Here is a 24,040-nt window from a genome sequence, read left to right on the forward strand (position 1 = left end):
TTGATATGCCAAAGGTTATCTGTTATAAAATTTTGTTGTATCATAATGTTATCTTGAAAATATATTGTAGGAAATAGAAACAAGAGAAAAATACAATGATATTTTGAACTTCCACAATTTCCAAGAGTGTTTTGATGTGATACAGTCTGAAAAATTCTCTTCCAGTGTAAGTTTATTTAGATATACATTGTATGTATTGCTATCTTTTATCATATGTATATAAATTTAAAAAATCAAGAATGGAATATGTTATTGGCTATGGAGTAAAATAATGATTAAAAAACCCAATGTTTTTTCAAATGCAAAATATTAACAGTAAAATGAAATCAATATTATATCTGTTATTAATTTTCCATAATATATTATACTTTTGTCAGAACTATAAAACAGTTATCAGTTATTATAGTTTTGTAGCTTTCTGAACTATTATGACATAATCTAGTTTTTTTTCACATGCAAAGAATACAAAAATACAATTTTCAGCATATATTAGTGATCTAATTTAAGGAGGTAGACCTAGGGTAAGGGACATAACTCTTGAAATCAGGAATATGTTAGTATCATATTCAATTTCACTAAAGCTTATCAAGCTTTCATTTGAAACTGATTTTAAGGAGTCCAAGTTACTTTGATGCTTACATTAGATTGATGTAAAATACTGAATACAAATGTTTCAATGATTTGTAAGAGTTGTGTCTACTTCCTTAAGTACAATGATTGGTATAATGGCTGGAGAAACTTCTGTCATTAACTAACCTTTTTTTACATTTATTTCAGAGACCAGTAATCAGATGGTTTGGTCATCCTGCTGTAAGACTTATACAAAGATGTATAGCTCACAGATTCTTTACCTATTTTGGAAATATTGTTGCCATTATCAATGTAATAGTGATTACAGTAAGTGAAAAAATATGTTGATATCAATGAACCAAAAACAATACACAGGCAAAATACTTTCACATGAATTTCGCATGACTTTAATTTGAGATAAGCAAATAAATTTTGTGACAAAGTTATGTGAATCAAGACGTCACATGAATTTCACATGAAATTTGTACATGAAATATAAGCAAAAAAATATGACTCAAATATGTTGAAATTCCTAAATGTGACTACATGAAATAGAGACACTCTACAATCACAATGTAGCAGACTGAATTAAAAAGATTATACATAAAAACTGAAAATAAGGAAAAGATACATCACACATAGAAGTAAAGCATTAGCAGTATGAACTAAAAAAAAATAACAAGGTTAATATCATATTTGGCTAATTTTACATGAAAATTGCAAGATTTTCATGTCAATTTCATGTGAAGCTCCATTCACATGAATTTCACATTAACGATAAATTGCTTGTAAAAGGAATGGCTTAAATGTTTTTTACATCAAATATTCTCAACATATAATTTTAATTATGGAACATTACCTTTACATTGACAGATAGTATCCATTACATACATGTATGTATTAAAAAATTAGAACTTTTCAGTTCTTTTCTACTTATTCTTATAATAATATGGTATTTTTACATCTCTATTATCTGCATCAAAATATAATGTTTCTCTATGGTACCTTACAGATAGAGCTTGGTACACAGTATGACAAATCTTTTAACTACAGCAAATCTGTCCTAAATGTAAGTATAGGTATTTGGTAGATGATTTAAACTATTGAGGTGATTTTTTTTTTATATCAGTTTAAGTTGTAGAGTTACATGCATCATAACAGAATTTTTTATCCCTAGCTGCAATTAATGGGATAAAGGGTTTTAGCAATGTTCTGCTTGGTAACTGGTACATTTTGCATACAACTGAGGCCCTGATCACATTTTGTGAAATTTTGTAGGAATGTTTGACATAATATCTGTATATACTATATCTACTCATACCAACATTTTGATTACAAAGTTTACTACCTTGGTACGGTCATATGACTATCTGTAGCATGAATTAAACAGTGGGTTTATATAAAAATATGCTTACAAAAATACAGATTGAGACTTTTATCAATGAACTGCTATTTTAATAGTTAAAACTTTTAAGACAATAACTTTATCTTGTAGATTATTAATACACTGGTAAACTATTCATACAAATTTAAAGTTCTGTTTTACTTTATGTTTCCCTAGTGCACATGAACTTGACTCATTTTTTGAGTTTCATTATTTGAAGGTGTTCTTACTACATGTACCTTGAATGATGCAATCCTTTTGTTATTTCGTTATTTCTAACATGCAAGCGATGCACATGGTTTTAGTTTTGTTTATGTAATTTCATGCTGAAATATGCTTAAAATTGGAATGAACTGCTTTAATCCCCATCTATCAAAGTTAAGGGTATATAGGTTTTTAGTCTGTGCATCTGTTCATCTGTTTTTCATGTCTTTTACACATCAAGTTTTTGTTACTTTAAACGAAAAATTTATTTAAGCATTTATTATTGTCATTTTCTTAATTTAGGCCAAAACAAGTTTTATTTTATGCAATATCATGAATGATTATGCTTTAATCATGAAATTGAAATGTGAGTTTAGATTTTATGATTACAGTCTTGTCATGGGTTTGAAATTATTTAAACATCTCATAAATGTTTAGATTTGCTGTAATATGAAACTACTTCTGTGAAGATGAACTCGCATGTAAACCATAATATGTATATTTGTAAGGCCATTTTAAAATGGTTCTCTAAATGGGACTAGAAAGTTCTTGTCTTTGCATAAAACTACTACTGATTGCATGCTGCAAGAATGTATCCTGTTTTTAAAATATGAGTGGATACATTTAAACACTGTTTGCATGAGTTGGGTTCACAAATAATTCTGTATCTAGACAAGCTTAACAGGCTCTTTATTAAGTAATTATTTCAACAAAATTAGAACTCACTGTCAACTTCTTATAGTAAACAAAGATATTGTAATGGGTAATTATGGCATGACTTAATGCAAAAGTAGCAGTCTTGTTAAAAATCAGACAGGAGGTGGTACATTTTATGTCAAAATCCCCAAAATTTATTTTAATTTTAATTTTAATTTTATTTTAATTTAGAATCAGTTACTAACCTCATCTCCAATCATAATTAATTATTCAGTTGTTGCCCTTATCAGACAAAAATTTGTAATTTGCTCTTTGCAAGAGTTATTGTTCTTGATTTGGTTGATTATATTGTTTTTTCCTCTATATATAAAAATTGCCATAGTTACATAAGATTATTTATGAGTCCTTCCACCTCAATAGTCTCATGGTAGTGCTTATCTATAGTCTGAGAGGTTATCGGTGTAAACATGTGGCATATTATTATAACATTGGTTGGTACAATCAGAATAGTGTGTCTGAGTGAGGTGACCTGACTTCCTGAGGGGTTGCTTACTTGATTTAGCTCAGCATGTCTGTTAATAGATGTGTTGGATCTGTTTCATGAATCAAATGTTCTTGTCTTGAAAACATTAAATTTGATTTGTAACAAGCTTTTTGATTGGCTAGTTCTCTTTGAGAAGACTAAGTTTTTGTATAACTTGCTGTGACATCATTAACATTTAGTCAGCACTCCTTGATTCAAATAATCCCAAACAAAATGGCTTTTTTAATAATGAAACAAATATTGATATTTGGACTGCAGTCCATCAGAAATCAAATCATAAGCAATGTTTCTTATTTTAGAACCAGTTATATGAAATAACCTGGTTTGAGCAAAGTTGTACTAAGTGTAAACTGCCTCAAATCCAATTATTTGGTATATCCTGTTCAAAAATTAGAAACATTCCATAAATAAATCACACTGATATTGTTAAATGACCACAAGTGTTTCCTTTAGATTGTATGTCAACATAATTTGAGAAAAAAATGATTTAGAAATTACTGGGTAGTCTTACTTTGGTTCACTTGTTGACAATTTGAAAACTATTCATCCTATCAATTGAAAAGGGTTCATGAACATTCAAATTGACAAAAACAAACTTTTGTCAACAGCACTATATTGCCAAAATCTGCTGGTACAAATGATGGCATTATAACCAGGTTTTCCTGCTTGTATTACAAAAAAAAAACAAAATTTGTCACCAGTGTTATAAAGCCAAAATCATGGCATTATAATTAGGTTTTCTTATATGTATTACGAAAACAAACTTTGTCAACAACACTATTATGCTATAATCTGACTGGACAAATGATGGAATTATAACCAAGTTTTACTGTATGTTATACAAAAAACGAAATCTATAAAAACAGTGTTCTCAGTAAGAATTGTTATTGACTAAGTTTCTTATTTATTTTACAGATAGTGAATTTCTGTTTTATATGTTATTACCTGATAGAACAGATACTAAAGTTTGTGATGCTTGGTTGGAGGAGATATGTCTTTGAAAAATCAAATATTTATGATGGCATTATTACTCTTGCTCTTGTGGTAAGTTGAAATTATGGGATATTTGAAGGGATTAAGAGATATGTACCAATTTAATCAAGGGCTGGTAATCTTAATTTTAGTTTAATTCTGATTGACAACAAGGTAGTTAATAATAGCTTAAATGAACTCGTGGATCGTTACTGTGTATCCATCTGCACCATGAAAACCGATTTATTCAACGGTGATAGTTTTCCTTTCCTCATTTATCTACCCTGGACTTGACATTTTATGAGCAACTCGTGGGTGTTTCTAGAAAAACAGAAGACGCTTACCCTACCTGTGCACCTGGTCCATGCTCCCAGTTTTTAGTGGAGTCGGAGTTGTTCATATGCTTTTGTTACTTTGTATGTATGATTTTAGTTACTTTATGTTCTTTGTTGTGTATGTCTGGTCTTTGTCCCTGGATTACATTCTTTTGATTACCGCTATAACCTTGGTTCCCTGGATTACTCTTTAAATGTCCTTCCCATGATTTCATGGGCACACTTGTATGATTGTCATGAATTACAAACTATGAGACCTTGCTAAATGCTATAGGCAAAATATTTTTGACTGCACATTTTATCTATATTTTAATCAAAAATGTTAAAAAACAAAGCAACTATGATCTTTACATGTGTAAGATTCCATATGTAAATTAAACAAAAAGATCATCAACTGTCAGACTTGTACATTTTAGAATTGGTCTCTTAATTGCTGATGAAAATTTACATCATTAGGCCTCTATCAGCTTTAGCTGAAGTGGGCTTTAGATTTGCACTCTGTCCGTCCATCTGTCAGTCCAGAAGAAAATTAAGGTTTTCCACACTTGTTTTCTAAATGTTGCAAATATTGAGCTGATTTTTGGTATGTGAGTCTACCCGGATGAGTTTCAGATGAAGTTCTGTTTCGCTGATTTTTGTCCGAGTTCTGGCCCTTGAATATACTGAAATTTAAGTTTTCCACACCTTTTTTCTAAAGGCTTGCAAATATTGAGCTGATTTTCGGTGTATTACAGTGGCATGTCCATCACCTTCCAACTATTATCTTTTATAAATATCAGTAGGAATAATTTTTCCATTATATAAATTGTAGTCAATAAAGATCTTTTCAGAGATCTTTTTTTCGTAAAGAGTCATGTGGAAAATTTATTGTTAGTTATAACGTCACAATGCTATTTTCTATCGTGTCGTCAAAATTCATGATCATATTTTACTCTTACTAGTTTTTGTGAAATTAAGTGCTGCTTGTGAATAAGCACAAATGTATATATGCTGAACAATGCTCTTCGCTTTCACTAGAAAGTTTGATAATTTCTTTCTCTTATTCTGAATAGGTTCATTGTACTTTGCCTTAGGTTGTGATCATTGTTGATAGTATATCTGTTTAAATTCCTGTTGATTTATCTTATAGATTACTGAGATATTTTCTGTTGCTGAATATGGTCTTCCATTAACTGGGTAAGAACTAAAGTAAAAGTAGAAAAATTATTATGTAAAGAAAAATTTATGTATTGTAATCCATACTAGTATCTATTTATTTAGATTCTTAGTCTCACCCACACAGACGTGATTTTTTTTTTTTGAGGGGGGTGGGGTTAAAAAAAGTAAAACAATCCACATTTTTTATTCTTACTATTTATCCATTCTGATACTTTTTAATGTGTTACACTTACTTCTTTTACTCCCATATTGGTCATGTTGTTACCTTCTATCTGCAATTTTATGGACTTTTGATAACTGTAGTCTCTTTTGCTATCTACTTCATTTAATGTAATTATGGGAAAGTTTTCCTTTGAACATCATCATACATGTTTTGTTTTGACAAAGGAGGTAGTGATTGCTTTCATTTTTATAGAGATGAAATTATTCCTAAGGATTCTGTAACACTTTGGAATGTGGTTAGAATTGTCAACATACTTATTATGGCTAGAATACTGAGAATAATTCCTCAAATCAAGGTTTGTATGAAGTAAATATCTCTCCCATATCAGGGTATGACATTCAAGGTTGTCCTATTTCCCGGGACAAATGAAACATCCATTTGGACAAGTAAAAGTTATATTAAACTTGCCCTTGGGACATCCAAATTCATTCAATTTTTTAATATTCACTATACTAAAGGACAACCTAAATTTTAATCTGGGCAAGTAGAATTTTCATCAACTTTCCCCATAGGACAAGGCTATTAAAATGTTAATGTCATACCCTGCATATTTTAGTGGAAACATGAGGCATCTTCAGCAAAAAGGTACTTCTCTGTCTAAGAAATAGGCAAAATATGTATAAGGTTTGGCACATAAGGAAAAGAAACACAGATATTTTATTGCATTATCCAAGTATATTATCTCATAACCTCCAGAAATAGCAATTAAAGTATTTGTAAAGTTTGTAGTCTAAGATACTGATTGGTCAAGTTTAGTTGAAATGCACAATGAAAAAATGGTGGAAAAATTTCCCCACATTTTTCCCATATGAGCAGAAAAAAACATCTATGTCACAGATGCTTCAGGATAAATTTAAATAGCTTTTTTGATTGTTTTCTAGATGCACTGAATATCTTCTAAAAATGACTAAATTTGGAAAAATGATGTACCACTCATTGCCAGATTCTTAATACCAACACTTTTGAACATACAAATTTAGGGAAAAACAGAAATTTATTTCCATTAATATAAGTACATGTTCCTTTATAGTGGTAGTTAAAGTATTTGAATATTTTTGCTTGATGTTTTTTTTTCCAGTCTATGTCCATAGTTGTGAACACCCTTGTGGATTTAGTCAAGAACATGCATCCTTTTGCTGGCATACTAGTGGTAAGGCTCTCTGTCATAGGTGTTAACTCCCCACACTTACAGTGGGAGCCTCCCGAAAGTTCATGACAAATTCAATAATTTCATAATTACGTGCTCATGTCAAAGATGAAATTTACATGCATATAGATTCAAAGATAAATACTTTCATACATGTAGTAATTCACTTGAAATCCAAACTTACTGGAAACAAATTATTATCAAGGATTTAGGAGGTGCACAATAAATTGGAGATTTAGCTACCTTCATAGAAATTTCATCCATCTTATTTGAATTTTCAGCTTAAAATTGTAAAAATTGCGTAGAATCTTGTCAACACATGTTAAGAAAAAAAAATCAGCAAATCTCTTGCTTTGAGAAAATTTTGAGACGGAGATCTCCTGATTTAGAATTCTCGAAGTTTAACACATATGTTCTCTGTATGGTACTTTTAGAAGTTTTTGTATGATTACAGTGAAACCTAAGTTATCATTACTTTATATGCTACTGAACACTTTTCTGGATCTCAAAATATACATGTATAGGTTTAAAATTCATTTCTCTTAAGAAATGAAATTTTTAGATCCCAAGGTTTGTAAAAAAAGGCAATTTTTACTCTGTTATTGTACTCCTACCAAAATGTCACAACACAAATATAAATCTGGGGGTAACAAAATTTAAAATTCATCTAGAAAATAGCAATAAATTATGGAGGAAATCTATATAATAAATAGGATAATCAATTGGCTATCTTGAAAAATCCAAATATTATCACTCTTGCCAAGAACATATTAAGAATGAACTCGTGCTCAGTCATTAAATCTAGCAGATGTTTGGCACTTGTGATCATATTTTAGTTATTCACTATTCCCAATTAATTATCCTATATGTGATTGTGAAGGCTTTTGACTTGATTTTATTCAGTCTGACTTCTACATTCTATATTCTATGTTATTATATACAGTTTTATTTTTGTAGGCGATCTATTACAGTTTTGCTCTAATGGGTATAGAAATATTTAATGGTTCAATAAAGTACAGTCCACCTAATAATACCAATAATGGGTAAGTAATACTACTGAGCTTCCCATGTGAGGCTAACGATAGACATGCAGAAATGGGTCAGGGAAGTGAATTCAAAATGAAAGTTGCTCGTAAATTTATTTAAAATTAAATTATGGAATTCAAAAAGAAAGATAAAATAAAAAAGAAGTATTTACAGTATCTAGATCTGGTATGCTAAGTTATCTTTAAAAATGGACAACTGTTTACCTGTTCTATCTTGCCCCTTTCAGCTGTTGTTCCTTTTCTCAAATGATTGTATTAGTATAACAAAAATGTATAAGTGCAAAGCTTGGATATAGGCTGTTGCCTAACTGATAATGTTATATTTATATAAATCTCTATACCTAAAAGTCGTGTTAGAAGGATATTAGTATTGAAGTTAATGAATTCATAAGCATTGAACATCTTTATACAAGGCTTTCAATTGATCGAAAAAGAACATACATTTTAGAAAGTTCAAATGATCTATTTGAAATGCACCTCCTTATAGACAAAATATGTAAGTTATACTGATGTCTGTCTACACTATGGACTGTAGGTCTAATAATAAACTTCTAGCAGATTTCATGAATCTTTGGGGGAACTGTGTATATCTATTGACATGAGCCCCTTTTCAGTTTTCATAGATTTACTTTTTCATGTTTTGAGACTTTTTTCATATAAGGGGACTTTTTAGTTTTAGAACAATAATTTGAAAATATGCTTCCAACTTTGTTGAATTGTTTATACATGTGCCTATTGATGTAAGGTTCCTTTCAATTTTTTTTTTTAAAGTTTATAAATTTCTGAATTTTGTTTCAAAGTTATGGGACTTAAAACACCACATGTATATCTCAACTTTTTTTAAAAATACTCAATATGCTTAAACGATTTCTTGTATAAACATAAAATGTTAAATATTTTTCATTCCCCTCTATTGATCATTTACCATTGCAGAAAAAAAGTAAACTTCTTAGTGTATTAAAATACATGTATTTAAAATTGAAGTTAGTGTGGAGGCCATTAAGAGTTGGATTGTGTATTTCATTGAACTAATTTAAACAGTGGTACATGTATTGTAATTTTGTAGTGGTCTGGACTATGAATGTGGAACTTACCAACAGTTGGACTATTGGGCTAACAACTTTGATGATTTTGCTGTAAGTTAAAGTATTTTGAAGTGTGTCATTACCGAAAAACATTATTCAGGTTTTGAAACCATGCATGTACAGTGTATAAGATACATGTAATATAGACCACACATATCTCTGTTATACTGAACAATTGCCAGCCCATTCAGCATATTCGGTACTTTTTTGAAAGCTGTTGAAAAAGTTAGATAAAAAAATCATGTTGTATGTATGTTGCACTGAGAAAGATACAAAGCTAGCTTTACGATTAATAGTTATATATATATAGTTGCTTACTCAACAATCAATCATTTCTTTTATCTTTGCAAAATCTTCATCAGGCTTCAGTTTCAAGTTTAATCCCTTGGATTGTCAATTACAATTGCTGAAGTAACATTGTGTAAAAAACAATCATTTTTCAGCTGTGCACAATTGTTTGTCAGGTGTTATCCTATGCTTGTCATTTTTATTTGCCTTTTTTTGTCCCCCACCCCTATATGGAAGAGGGGTAAAAAAATACAAGTGTGCATCCGTCCATCACATTTTACTTTCGTGATACAACTCCTGAGAAAACGCTCAATGGTTTTTGTTCAAATTTTGAAAAATTTTTAGTCACCATATTTAATTGATCATATTGCGCCACCATTACAGGGAACATGTGGCTGTGCATAGCAATCTTGTTCAGTAATATGTCAATAAATTTTTAATTTGAACAATAAGAGTAAGTAGGCATGTATGTAGTATATAGACATGATTTTTGTTGGCAATCTAAAAGGGTATATATTGAAAAAACCAAAAGTGAATGTATACTGGGTAGCAAAAAAATTAACAATAAAAATGACAGAATTTATCTTTACAATGTAATAAAGTCCGGTCAGTATAAATAAGGCAATGTGCTGATAATTTTTCTAATCTTAACAGGCTGCTGTTGTAGTATTATGGGATGTAATGGTAGTCAATAATTGGAGTGTATTCCTCCATGCATACAGAAAAGCAACAACACAGTGAGTAATATTGATATCATGCCAACCATACATTAATGGTCCATGCCTTATTTTTATGCATTTGTATCTTTTTTTCTTTCTTAATCTACTAATCTTAGATAAGACAAGGAGGAGGATGGTTAATTTTGTCAATAGAAACCTACATCACACAATGTAATAGGTACAATTCACAGAAAAGTTTTTACTTTAGTCCACTTATTAGAAAATCAGTATTCCATACATCTAGTGTGTGATGTTATATTTATTGGCAACTTAATCTTTTTTCCATTGTTCTTACTGCCTGATATTTTCTATCTCAGGCAACTGTTATGATACTAAACAAAAACAGGCAATTTCCAATGACATAACATTTAACATGTTAAAATAGCCAACGTCCCCAACCAACAGAATAACACCAGTTTTTAATGTCTTGACAGAACAACAAATCTCACCATATCTGGCTCACTATGACATTTTCCGTCTTAACTTCAAAACTGCTGTTATTCTGTATTGTATTTAAAAAAATAGTTCATGATGCTAAGGGTCATATGGCAGTATATGGACTGGTTGATCAACCCCAAAAAATTACATGGACTGAAGCTTTGCTTAGGTCGATTGGAATTTTGTTGGGGCGACAAATTCTTGATCATTCTTGTGGAAGAAAAGAGAAAAACATTCTAAATTTCTTTAATTATTATGTCACATTCTAAATTTCTTTAATTATTATGTCACATTCTAAATTTGGAAGTGAAGGGTTCCATTTATTTCTTACCAGTCCATATAATGTTATAATGACTGATAGATATATCAAAGAAAGTAAACAAATTAATATATTAAAAGTAAAATATTTAAGTTTGTGATCACACTAGCGACATTGTCAGTTACACATCAAATTATACTCTGGTAAATTACCATAAATAGGAACAACAAATTATGTCTTGTAGATGGTCATACCTGTTCTTTATAGTATGGTGGTTAGTATCTGTGGTTATTGTTCTTCAGCTCTTTACAGCTATCATCATTGAGGTAAGATACATGTACATGTATGACAGGAAAAAAAATAGATTTACCAGTACTGATAGCATTCTTCTTAGGACACTAAGTCAGTTCACTCATAAACAAGACTTTTTAGAACTTTTTACAATTTAAAATCGGCTGAATATAGCTGAAATATTGCTGCTCGATTGTTAAACCCCAACAATCAATCAGTATTATTTAAAACTTTATTGTGTATCAAATTGGAGTTAAAAGTATGAAAGTAGGATTAAAAGACAGAATACTTTCAAGCCAGTATATATGTATGTAGATAATTTTATAAATGGCAGTGATACACTGGGGGGCTTTGGGCAAGTATATAACAATCTTTTTTGACATCATTCTTGTTATTTTATCTATATGATTATTTTCCTGTATTTTGTTCATTTAAATAGAACTGGTTTCATTTACATTGATTATTTTGTATATATTTGTATCACATAAAACTTATACAAGTTCTTAGTAGGCCAAATAGATATAATTTCTTGCTTTTCATTATTTTTTCTGTTACTTGTACCAAAATGTAAAAAAAAACACTCTAATTGCTTATTTGGGGGCAATAAAACGGTAAAAAGAAATGCTTTCCTCCGTCATAGGTTTTCAATGAATAACAAACAAAGATATCAAAAATAAAATGGCTGTAAGTTCACACTTTACATTATTATTGACTTGACTAGTTTATTTATGATTGTTTTGTAGAATTTTATTATGAAATGGGACAAGAGCAATGCTAATTCAGAGGCCAATAGGGAAAGACGAGCTTCAAGTTTTGAAGAGTCACATCACTTTATGTCTGTACACGATATGTTCAGGTTAGTTGTTAGAAAATACAGTTATGAGGCAGATGATAGTGTACCATAACCTAAACTGAAATATTCAGTGGTCTCTAAAAAAAGCATGTTTGCATCAAGCAATAACCAATGGTTACGCAGAAAACTTCCATGATTTTTAACAAATTATAAATTTCTTCACCATTTTTATACTACAATGATATGATTTTTATGATTTTAAGCTTTGAAGGAAGGAACTATTTGTACTAAAAAAATCACTGTTATGGGTGATGTTTCCACCAACAGGAATATAGAAGACTTCTCATTCAGCATTTGTGTTAAAATTTCAAACAATCATGTCTGAATTACAAACATCATGTTTTAACAGAATGAAAATTGTTCATCTATAGGATGGCACTGACACCAGTCTTATAAAAAAAAAAAACAAAGTAAACTTGTCCTTGCAATTCAAAAAAAAAAAAAAGAAGATATGTTTCAAAATGTTCTTTAGAAAGTTATAACATAATAAAGTGTCAGTCCCTGTAAGAATCAGGCAGTATGTGAAACTTGGTATGAAAAACCCATCATTTTGATAGTGTAATTTGACTATATGCACCATCAGAATCAAGACAATAAGACAAGATTTTTCATATCAAGCTGAACAATTGAGTTACAATTTCATTGAAATGCACCGTAATGAACTTTTCAAGGGCAGGTAACTCTGTCAAAAAACTAATTTTTCTAAGATTCTATGAAAAAATTCTGCGCAAAACTAGTGATGCAGAGATCAAATAATAGTTTTTTCAAACAGAGAAGGTATCCTTAAGTAATATTTTATTGTTAGATTGGTGGGTTTTGACATGCATGTTTCTGATTTTTCCCATTTTGCCTGATTCTTACAAACACTTACACTTAATCTCATCAAGCCATAATTTCATTACTATTCAGTGAAATCCTATCTTTTGTTTTACAATTGTATCTCATTTCAGAAATACGTTAGAAGAACCAACAGAATCAGAGATTTTACAAGAAATCAGTAATCACAGATATCTAAAATTAGCACAAATTCCTTCAGTGACGTGATACTAGATATCTCAACCAATGAAAATATCTGTTACAGCTGCATTTAATGTGTGCTGATTAATCTGTCTTCCATCATTCCATTTACTGTAAAATGAACAATGTTTTTATCAATATCATTTTAAGACTGAGATTATTATATTTAAACATTGCCTTTAGCTGGTAATACCTCATTGTACATTTTGTATTGTTTTGACTTAAGTTCATTGTTAGTTTTTTTTTTTCTTTTATGTAGTGAATGCAAAATTTTAAAATCTTGGAATGTTTTAAAAAGTGTTATTTTAATGGTGAAGACTTGATGCATGTAACAGAAGAATTTTACTTATACAGATTAATGTTTTTACCCCCCCCCCAAAAAAAAAAAAAAAAAAATAGAACTTACACTGAAACAAAAGTTACAGTAAACAATATCATGTCATATGAAACAAGCACTACTTGGAATGCTTTCGCAGAATGGCAAGATATTGCTTGAGTTAATTGATGACAGTTATGTCCTGAAAACCCTTTTTAAACATCTTGATCAATTTGTTTTACCCATAGTATATCAGATACTGAATTTTCATTTTATCATTTTTTTACCTCTCTATATTTATTATTAGTTCCTTTTGGAAGCTTATAATATGTTAACCTACAGAAACATCTTCCCAATGCCTAGTATAATAATTATGAGGTTTAGTTGTAAAGCTAATGCATGAAAAAGGTAAACAACGAATGATCAATTTTAACAGAGGCAGTTTTTTTTTTAAGTAAGTGGTTTACAATTGCATTTTAAAGTTATAAATGCCCATGATTTTAGTGATATATATGAGTAAAGAATCACTGCAGTGGAGTCTCTTTTTTTATCCATGAAGTTTTTTCCCTAAGACGCTGCCATGATTTCCATCTAATGAGAACTCCAACAAGTGTTATGCAATATGTTTCATTTGTAGAATATAATGTAAAGATATTAATTTTCATGGTGTACTAATTTTCGCTATTTTCGCAATGGACAGAAAAGCGTGAAAAATAGTACCCACAAAATTGAGTTTTTATACTATAGAAGGCTTATCATTTTTTGGACACACGAAAATTGATACCTGCGAATGTGTTCACTTATAGAATATGTGAAAAATTAGCAACCATGAAAATTAAAACGTTTACAGTATAATGATTTTTTTTTGCATTATCAAAAAATTTATTGTGTTTTACCATAACTATTTTGATTTGATTTTAAGTTGTATTTTATTGTATTTGTTTTAGTCATTTATGAGATAATTGGTCATACTGTAACAGTTTTAGATCAACTATAGGATTGATTTTTCTTCATAATTAAACCAAACTTAAGATGTGAGCCATAAACAGATAAACATTTCGTTTTAGTTAAATATTAGAAATTAGTCAAGGTCCTTACTCTGTATATAGAGGTAATTTCCTGTCAAACTGAAATTGGGCTCTCAGTTCGTCTAAGGTCAAAGGTTAATTTCATATTGATTACTGTTTTGATGACTTCATTTTCTATAATAGGAATAACACTTGTAGTAACTTCATGTTTTCATTGCAAAATCAGGTCTTCCACAGTTATACAGTGAAAAAGAAATAAAATAAAAATGTTCAATTGTGATTGATTGATTAATTGATTGATTATGGTTTAACATCCTATGGCAGATATTCAGTGAAATTCAGGATGAGAACATTTGCCCAATTGACAAGACCCTGCTATATATGCCAAATGCTTGGTGTAGAAGCATGAAGTAACTACCAATTTTAAAGTCTTCGGCATGACACAGCTTGGAATTGAACCCATAACTACCCCCAAGACCACTGATGGTGTCTGATATGTCTTTTTAACAGCAACAAATAAGCAATTTTTCAAGGTAGATAGTATCAACCTTCGTTGATACAAACCTGAATCTAAATATTGTAGTGTTATCAAATTTAAATTACAAATCCAGAATAAATGGACACTACACTGAAAGATATTCTACTGGAAAAAAAGATATAGTCCAAGTTTCATATAGCTTAGAGTGTCCAAGCTCTTACCTGGATAGATTGGTTTCAGTCCCTTTAATCTTTTGTTATCATCTTGATTTGAGACAGTCACACCCACTTCCATGACATTAAAGATAGAAATGTTCAGTATAGAACTCAAACTTCTGGCTCCTAATTTTCCAGTGCTACTGGTCCTTTCATTTACATTTAAAACGTTATATGTAAGGAACCCAGTCTATATACTGATACAGGATAGAGCCTAGGTGAACGAGACTATTACCATTACTTCAATGATGATATGTGTGTGGAATTAGAATCAAATATATATGCTGTTATTATAAATATAGTACTTATTATTGACAGGGTGTCATTTTGTATTTATATTTTATTGAATTTTGTTTCAAACTTGTGATTTAAGTCAACTGCCAATATGTGGACAAATTTGAGAATATCTTTTACAGTAAACTGCACTAAAATTAACATTAGCACTTTTTCATTTTGAATGCCCAATAAAATCATGCTTTAACATAATGATAAAAAGAACCAATATGATGAAATGTACCAAATGTATTCACATTTAAGATAAGTTTCATTTCTTAACTTATTTCAATTATGTTGGTTCTGGTATTAAAATGTCATGCATGAGAATGGTGAACTCTGAAATGGCTGGCAACTACATTTTTACATCAGTGTTCAGTGAGTAAGTTCAATGGGAGTGATAAGATCACTCCAATTTATTAAACTATTTTCAGACCACAACCATCTCTGATTTAAACATTTTTTTCCACATTCCTTGTTTAATTTTTAATGAATGTTCACATTTCAATATAAATAAAAGGTTGTTGGCTAACATGAAATGGGAGTGCAGTAGCCAAAAAATAGTTCCTTAGGATGTTATTGGTTTCAAACCAGCTTCATTTGTGTGTTTTGATAAAAATGATATTGCTTGCCTATGTCATTCATTTTTTAATTATGTATGGAGCAGAAGATATTATATAAAATTATAACAGTTTATCACCTTTGTTTATTAAATCACTTCCCATTTAGGTCATTTGAAAATAATTCTTGGTTTTAAGACCCATATAGATGAAATAGAAACAAAAATAATAAAAATATACACCTCTTCCATGTTTTTATTTTGTTTGTGTGTGTGGGGGGGAGGCTTTGAATAATAATAAAACATATTCACTACTTTTAAGTATGATTAAAAAGCATTGATATACCTCTCTCTTATCAATATTCACTAAAATGACTTGAGAACCAACTATTTAAAATTGGGTTGCCTTACATTTTACCTTCTAGGAAGCCTATGTGCACTATTATAGTTTTATATAATATAGATTAGGATAGTTTGTTTTATTGTAGAATTATATGTCATTCACAGTGCAATATGCTTTGTTATTTTGATAGAGAATAGATACATTATAATTTTATAGGCATTGCTGTTTGTTATTGTATTTTCATAAAAAAAAAATTTGCTGTCATTCTTCCTTTTTGTCATATGCCAATCCTTTTAGATGGGAATATCATGGTATACATTTATCTGTCTGTCTGTTCACACTTCGTATATAACAAAAAAAAATGTTTTAATAGATATCTTGAAAGTTTGGTCAATGGTCTGTATCTATCATTGAACTACCTCGTAATTTTTCATATTAGTTTTTAATGTTATGAAGGGTATCCATTATTTAGACAAGGACTTGAGAATGCCCCAATTGATTTTGAAAATAATTTTTCTACCCCTTAATTTGTAATCAAAGGCAGATACTGGTGATAGTGTCTGTCCATTTGTATGTTCGACATCCATACCTTTTTGTACAACTCCCTAAACTTTCTTTGGGGATACAAAAGAATCACTCTATCTGTTTGTCTGTGCAACTTCTCTTTACAGATTAAGAAATTTTTGTTGAAATTCTATAGAAAGGATGGGCATTATACATAAATGTACATGAAGGAGTATAGTTACTGTCTGAGGATTCTAAAATGGGATAGTTCAATTTAAAGATTTTCCATATTAAATTTTCATCAGCACAACTCCAAAACTGCTCAAGGGATTTTAATGAAATTTTATAGGAACACTGGGCATCATAAGATACTGTCGGAGTACTCTAAAGGGAGATAACCCAACTAAAGGCTTCACATGTTAAAATGTCATCAGTACAACTCCTAAACCTCTCAAGGGATTATTATGAAATTTTGTAGGAAGATTGGGCATTATATGCAGATGTGCATGAAGGAAAGTAGTTACTGTTGGTGGTCTCTAATGGGAGATAATCAAACAGAAGGACTTTACATGTTAAAACCTCATCAGTTCAACTCCTATACCGCTGAAGGGATTTCTATGAAATTTTATAGGTAGTTAGGTATCATATGCAGATGTTCATGAAGGAGTAGGATTACTGTTGGTGGACTCTATAGGGAAATAATCCAACTTACTGGTTTTACATGTTGAAACTGTGCACCAGGGAATTTCATGAAATTTTACAGGAAGGTTTGTATGTAGGTTTGCATGAAGGAATATAGCTCCTGTCAGAGGGTTCCAAACTGAGATTTTTGAACTTACGGGTTATATTTTTAACTTCATATTTGAAGCAGGGATTTTTCTGTCTGAGCTTTCTCACACAATTTCTAGTTCGCTACAGTTTTCTCTCAGCGACTACTATATGACAACCATTTGGTATTTTGACAGAAATTTTATGAAGGAATGCCATACAGTGAAATTTGATTTCAAACTTGAGTGATGTCAACTTTCTATTTATTTTTGTACAATAGTACCTTCATGGAATGAAGTTCAATTTTGTTTTGCACTTGTTTGTATGTTCTGATTTTTCATTTCAGAGTTTATTAACACTGAAATATTTCTAGGTTTCGAACGAAACACTTTCACTGCTTCTAATGTTTTGGTATGTTGTTAAATGTCCTTATGGAAGCTCCCAATTGCTTTTCATTTGTTTTCATATTTTTTTCTTTCCATGTGAAAGTTGATTGGCTCAAACATGAAAAGCTATTTTTTTTAATTCTAAAACTGATCTTTTCACAAAAGTATATTCCATATTTCTATTCTTTCAAGATAACCTAAGCATTTCTTGACCAGTAGTGTATTAAAATACTGATAATCTCATTTATAACAGAATCAAAACTAGTTGCTTTGTTTGGAACTTACATGCAAATGCCGAGAGAATTTGAACATTTTAAAATGTAAGTTTCATTGTTTTTAGAAATTAGAGAAAGAGTGTTTTACATTATTACTTGTAAGTTCATATAATCAATTTTCTCCAACCACGATAATGATGGTATGGCATTGCTAAATCTCATGCTGGAAATAGAGTAAAATTAATTCTATCTCGAGATGAGAAATCTGAAAATCCATGCTTAACAATGTATTAAGGTGTTTGGAACACAGCTATGGAACTTCATAACTGGATATTAAAGCAGAGGACAGTTAACAAATATTTTACTACTTTTTATGTGACGAAACTAAAAAAAATATTTTATAAAGATACATCAGTTCTTCAATCACTTCTAAATTGCAAATGTCACCATTGAGAATGAAAATTGTTTGTAAGTCTGCCATTAGACTTAGATGATTTGGTGTACTTCAATAACACTTTGCTTCTTTGAATATTTGTAGTCGAAAGACATTCAATCCACATCTCAGTATTTCTTCAATACACATATAGCACAAATATTTCACATCACTTTTGTAGGAGAAAATTATAATTTACTGTCAATCAAGATAATATGGATATGTTAGTAATCTTGTTATTAGAGTAAAATACCCTAAATGTATCAATTTCACAGTGTACTAATTTTCACTAGTTTTGTGATGGAAAGAGAAATGCGAAAAGATAGTACTCATGAAATTGTTTTAAAAGACCATGTAACGCTAAAAATTTTTGAAACAGCAAAAATTGATAACACAAAGATGTTCGATTGACAGAGTCGATGAAATATTAGCAACTGCAAAAAGAATATGTTTACAGTATATGTTTATCTACTGGTAGGTTATAAACATGTACTAGTGTATATACAAACAAATTGTTCGCTTTGGTAATGAATGAAAACTATGCATTTCTTCAGTTCAGCAATTTTATTACTGGTCTACAAGAATAGTGTATATCTTTCCAAAAACATATGAATATAAATAGAATTTCACACAAGCAACAATAATGAATAAATATTAATCATACAAATAAACACAGTCTTTGGGCTAGACTAGCAAAAGTATGAGAAAACACATACAATAAAAGCATGTTGTCTACTGCAGAAATATATTATGTATTTATCATTACTATTCTCCCATGAACAGTAACATACTTGAAAATGATGGGGGAAAAATGCACTTAAGGAATAACTGTTATATATTCTCGGTCTATGAAGAAATAACCTCAATCATGTGATGCATACTAACCTCAATCATGTGATGCATACTAACCTTAATCATATGATGCATACTAAATTACCTGCGATGTTATTTATAATTGTTCACTATGGGCATCGAGGTTATTTCAAATAGACCAAAAAATATAACAGTCATTCCTTATTTCATTTACGTACCTAAGTTCAACGAGTAAAACATTAAAAAAGTTTAATGACATCACAGTCATTACAAAATTTGGTCAATGAGATGATAAACGAAATTTTTTATCCAATCAGAAACTGTGTTACTTCTAAAATTAAACTATATTCACACAATCCAAATACAAGATAGTAAATATTTCCAGAAATGACAAAAAGTAAATGTGTGGCGCTTCATCCATCTTAACTACTCATCTGGTAAATTTAACATGAAATTCCTGCTTCTCATTATTCTTAAAAGTGTGAAACATTAACTTTTCTTCAAGAACATATCAGTTGATATCAACAGTTCAATTATGTTCACACATAATATGTTTATCTTAAAATATGGTATAATTTAAAAAGGCATTTAATAGGACATTAAATGATATCCTGCCAGGTGGCAAAAAAAATTGGAGGAGTAAAATGACTAAAAAAGCCAGAAAAGTATCACATTTTATAAAAATCAGTTTGAGAAACTACTCAGGCCTCGGGTCAGGGGTTGAAACTAGTATGGGTCCAAGGTCTTTTACCTACAATTTCATAAACATAGGTTTAACTCTTTTTGAGGATTTTTGGATTTCCTTAACTGAAACATGAATTTAAAACTTGGAAAAGTCCTGCAGTCTTTTTCACAAAAAAATGTAAGTGCAAAATTAGTCTGTCGTCATAATAGATCGAATTATTGTGACTTTATAACTTCCAACTGATTTAACACTTATGGGAGATTTTTTTGTGAAATTGACCATAGAACTTTCCCCTTTTGTAAGCCCTAAGATATTGACCACAACAGGGTTACCAATCATATAATTTAATACATAAAGATATGAAAAATATATTTAACTATCAAACACATTTGTTACATATAACTAAAAGCCTATAGATCTATTAAAAAATTAAAGTTTATTTACTGAACTTTATATAACATACAAACTTAATATAAACAGTACAATTTCTGGTGAAAGAGAAATTCTGATGTAATTCACTGAAGAAACATTATAAGTTCCTGTTAAAAGCCTTAAATATGTATGGTAATTCTTTACTATTCCTTACACTATATAATGCCCCTAGAATGATGGACAGTTGTAAAGTTTCAATTTTTGATAGTTAAAATGATAAGTCAGTTTAGATATAGGTCTATCACAAAGTACATGTATAAACAAAATATCACACCCCATCATAGCTATACATACCCTACATGGCATGGAAAAGATTCATATTACAGAGAAAACAATGAAAATGTTCAAGGGAAAGAGTTGGTGTTACCTTGATTAAATAAACAAGGGCTCCCAGGAGCCTGAATGGCTCACCTTGTTAAAGTTTGTCTTTCAAGGGCAATAAATTTATTAAGAAGTTGTTCAACTATTTTTACTCAAGAAGACTATGGTAGGACTTATCATAAGGATCATTTCAGCGAATTAAAGTTTCTTTCTATCTACCATGGTTTTCAAGATATTTTTCCCCTTTCAAGGGTAATAACTCTTACAAGGAGTCGTCTGATGTCATTTCAGCTATTGAAAGAATTTGGCTAAACCTAACCGTTTTGGAGATATATGCGAAAAACTACTGTCACCATGTTTTTGACAGATAAAAAATCCCCACATCAGTTCTATGCAGGATACCCCAAGGAACATTCATACCAACTTTGGTTCCAATTGGTCAAATAGTGTCAGAGGAGATTTTTGAAAGAAATAACATAAAAAATTGCAAAAAATGTTGAAAAAGGGCAATAACTCCAACATGGCTTCACGAATTAGAACAAAAATTTGACCACAGATTAATCTCATCATGCTAAACACTTTAACCCACGCCAGAATTTAGCTAAACTTAACAGTTTTGGAGCTATATGTGAAAAATACTGTCTGATGCCTATGTTCTATTTTTAGTAACAGCAACCATGTTTTTCAATGGATCATAAATCCCCAAAATAGTTCTATACAGGATACCCCAAGGGACATTCATAATAAGTTTGGTTCCAATTGGTCAATTGGATATGAGGAGAAGAGTTTTGAACAATTGTTAACGACGACGGACGACAATGATGACAGACGCCAGGTGAGCTAATAAACAATTCCTCAGTAAACAGGAGTTTGTTGTCAAATTTTTCTGAAAATGGATCCCACCATATGGCATACCTACAGGAAGAATGTGTTAAAAATTCAAGCCACTGTGATGAGTAGTTGCTGAAAAAAATATGATGAAAAAAATAAACACAGAAACACTGACGCATGGACATGTGTAAAACAGTATACCAACCTCTCTTTTGGAGCGGGGGTATAATAATTATCAAACTGTTATTCTGATCAATTAATTTAATTAGAAATAGCCAATCATGATGTAGCCTAAAAGACAACATCATCATTATATGTGTACTACAAATTAGTCAGCATGAAAATTTTACTGATTTTCATAACAAATCAGTTTATACTCTTGGTTTTAAATGACAAGAAGACCAGATATTACACATGTATGATCACTAACTATAAAGATTTACATAAAGTTATTCTCGACAAAAAGTAGCAATCAACAAGTTGGGAAAAATAACTGCTATCAAAGAACCCCAAGTCTTCAATAAACATGTATTAAAATAATATGATGATTGATATGATTAAAAGAAAATTACCTATAAAATTTACAAATTTAATATTTATATAGTTACATTACAATCTTAAACTAATTCTAGTTGTTTGTTCCAAGACATTTTACTTTCACACTGATTATCATATTATTACTGGTCAAAATTGTACATTCATTTACAGTGTACACATTCACATATCTAATTACTCTTTCAAAACAGATAAGATCTAAAGAATCTGCATTCATGGAAGAAACATCTACACTATAACCTAAAGGATCTGGATTCATTCTACACTATAACACATGATATGCCAGTCCCCCCTTTTTCAGTGTTTAGAAAAATGAAACAAAAAATAAAAAAATAAACAAAAACAGAGGGGCTTCCTTACATGAAGACAAACAATCCTACGAAAAGTTATCTTAATCTCTCAAAGTATTTTTCAGTAATTGTACAATGCCTGGAGGGACATACAATATATGCATACCTTATAATAAATTACCACAAAAAGACAGGCTTATAAAAAGTAAAGTCAATAGACCATAGTTTAAGTCTTACTAAGAGTCAGATACCCATTTTTAACATGGCAGGAGTTTTTAGCACTAACTCCGAAGGCTTCATTCCTACTGCAGAAGCAAAGCTTTTTCATCTGTTGTTTCTTCTATATTTTGGTCCATTGTTAAAGAAGTTCCACTAGCACCTCTGCTTCTTGGTCCTGGCGGTGATTTGGTTTTCACCAGCTATAAAACAGAAAAAATAGTTAATTGTGTTACAAAAGTATGACCAACATATGTGAGCTAGCACAATGAACATCTGTCTCAACATGTCAGACCAATACAAATCAAGAACTGTTCGATTGGTCAAAGGTTCCCATCCTGAATGCATGAAAAATTTAAACCATAATCAATCAATCAATCAACCAACATACACCCAATTTCTAGCTGTAAACTAGGTCATGTTATAGGCAGATTTTTTAAGCAGCACCTCAGTGGCGTAGCCAAGAAGAAATAATATTTACTCATGGCAAGGAGTCTGGGACCTCTTAAGGACAGCACCCTGGTAGGGGTTCCTGAAGGTGAAGCTCCCTAAAACTCCTGGGTTTACCTATCAATATTTTGTTTGATTCCCTTGATTGACACTAGACCCTTAGGTCTTGTTTTTTAGTTAGTCTTAAGAGTCAGGGCAACTGTGTCAGTGAGTGGGGGAGTCCATAAAACATGTTCACATGCTAGATGCCTGTACCAAGTCAGGGATTTGATGGTTGACCTTGTTTGTCGAGTGCTACACAATCTTGAATTTGACTCTGTTCCATATCTGGATTTATTGTCATTTTTATTTGTGTTGACTGTTCTTAAATCAACGTACTGAATATAGAATTAGAGTAGAATTGGAGGACAAAAATGAGTCATGACCAAAGGCAACTCACCCAGCAGTCTACAATGAACATCAAGGACAGTCTGTGCACCACAGGGCAGGTTAACAAACAGAAAATACATACATTTTGTAAACAAGATTGATACACATACCCAAATGGCCCCTCCGCCGTAAACAAATCAAAACTCTCATAACTCCAACAAAATATTTCGAAATATAATGCCAGGGTGGTATGATCAACTGCGTGTAATGTCTAACAATCCTGCAAACTCTATACTAAATCCGTCCAGCAATTTCCGAGGAGTTGCGTTCACAAAAAAAATGTGTGACAGAAGGACGGACACATGGTCTG

General features: G+C 30.6%; 2 protein-coding genes across 2 annotated transcripts in view; one reads left to right on the plus strand and one right to left on the minus strand.

The window, feature by feature from the left end:
* Positions 1-13,586, plus strand: part of LOC148614140 (two pore channel protein 2-like) — a 34,808-nt gene extending 21,222 nt beyond the window's left edge. Inside the window, exons 14-26 of the mRNA XM_088587987.1 lie at positions 71-166; positions 778-897; positions 1,583-1,639; positions 4,275-4,403; positions 5,796-5,842; positions 6,240-6,342; positions 7,126-7,197; positions 8,152-8,237; positions 9,307-9,376; positions 10,268-10,350; positions 11,274-11,355; positions 12,064-12,176; positions 13,124-13,586. Of these exons, the coding sequence (XP_088444113.1) occupies positions 71-166; positions 778-897; positions 1,583-1,639; positions 4,275-4,403; positions 5,796-5,842; positions 6,240-6,342; positions 7,126-7,197; positions 8,152-8,237; positions 9,307-9,376; positions 10,268-10,350; positions 11,274-11,355; positions 12,064-12,176; positions 13,124-13,217 (1,152 nt within the window). The 3' untranslated portion in view covers positions 13,218-13,586. The remainder of the gene's footprint in view (positions 1-70; positions 167-777; positions 898-1,582; positions 1,640-4,274; positions 4,404-5,795; positions 5,843-6,239; positions 6,343-7,125; positions 7,198-8,151; positions 8,238-9,306; positions 9,377-10,267; positions 10,351-11,273; positions 11,356-12,063; positions 12,177-13,123) is intronic.
* Positions 13,587-19,239: 5,653 nt separating this feature from the next.
* LOC148614141 (uncharacterized) overlaps positions 19,240-24,040 on the minus strand; it is a 48,814-nt gene continuing 44,013 nt past the window's right edge. Inside the window, exon 10 of the mRNA XM_088587992.1 lies at positions 19,240-23,054. Coding sequence (XP_088444118.1) covers positions 22,938-23,054 — 117 coding nt within the window. The 3' untranslated portion in view covers positions 19,240-22,937. The remainder of the gene's footprint in view (positions 23,055-24,040) is intronic.

This window comes from Perna viridis, chromosome 6, assembly GCF_037379345.1.
Source record: "Perna viridis isolate PV_CMFRI_1.1 ecotype Kerala chromosome 6, ASM3737934v1, whole genome shotgun sequence".
Classification (NCBI taxonomy): domain Eukaryota; kingdom Metazoa; phylum Mollusca; class Bivalvia; order Mytilida; family Mytilidae; genus Perna; species Perna viridis.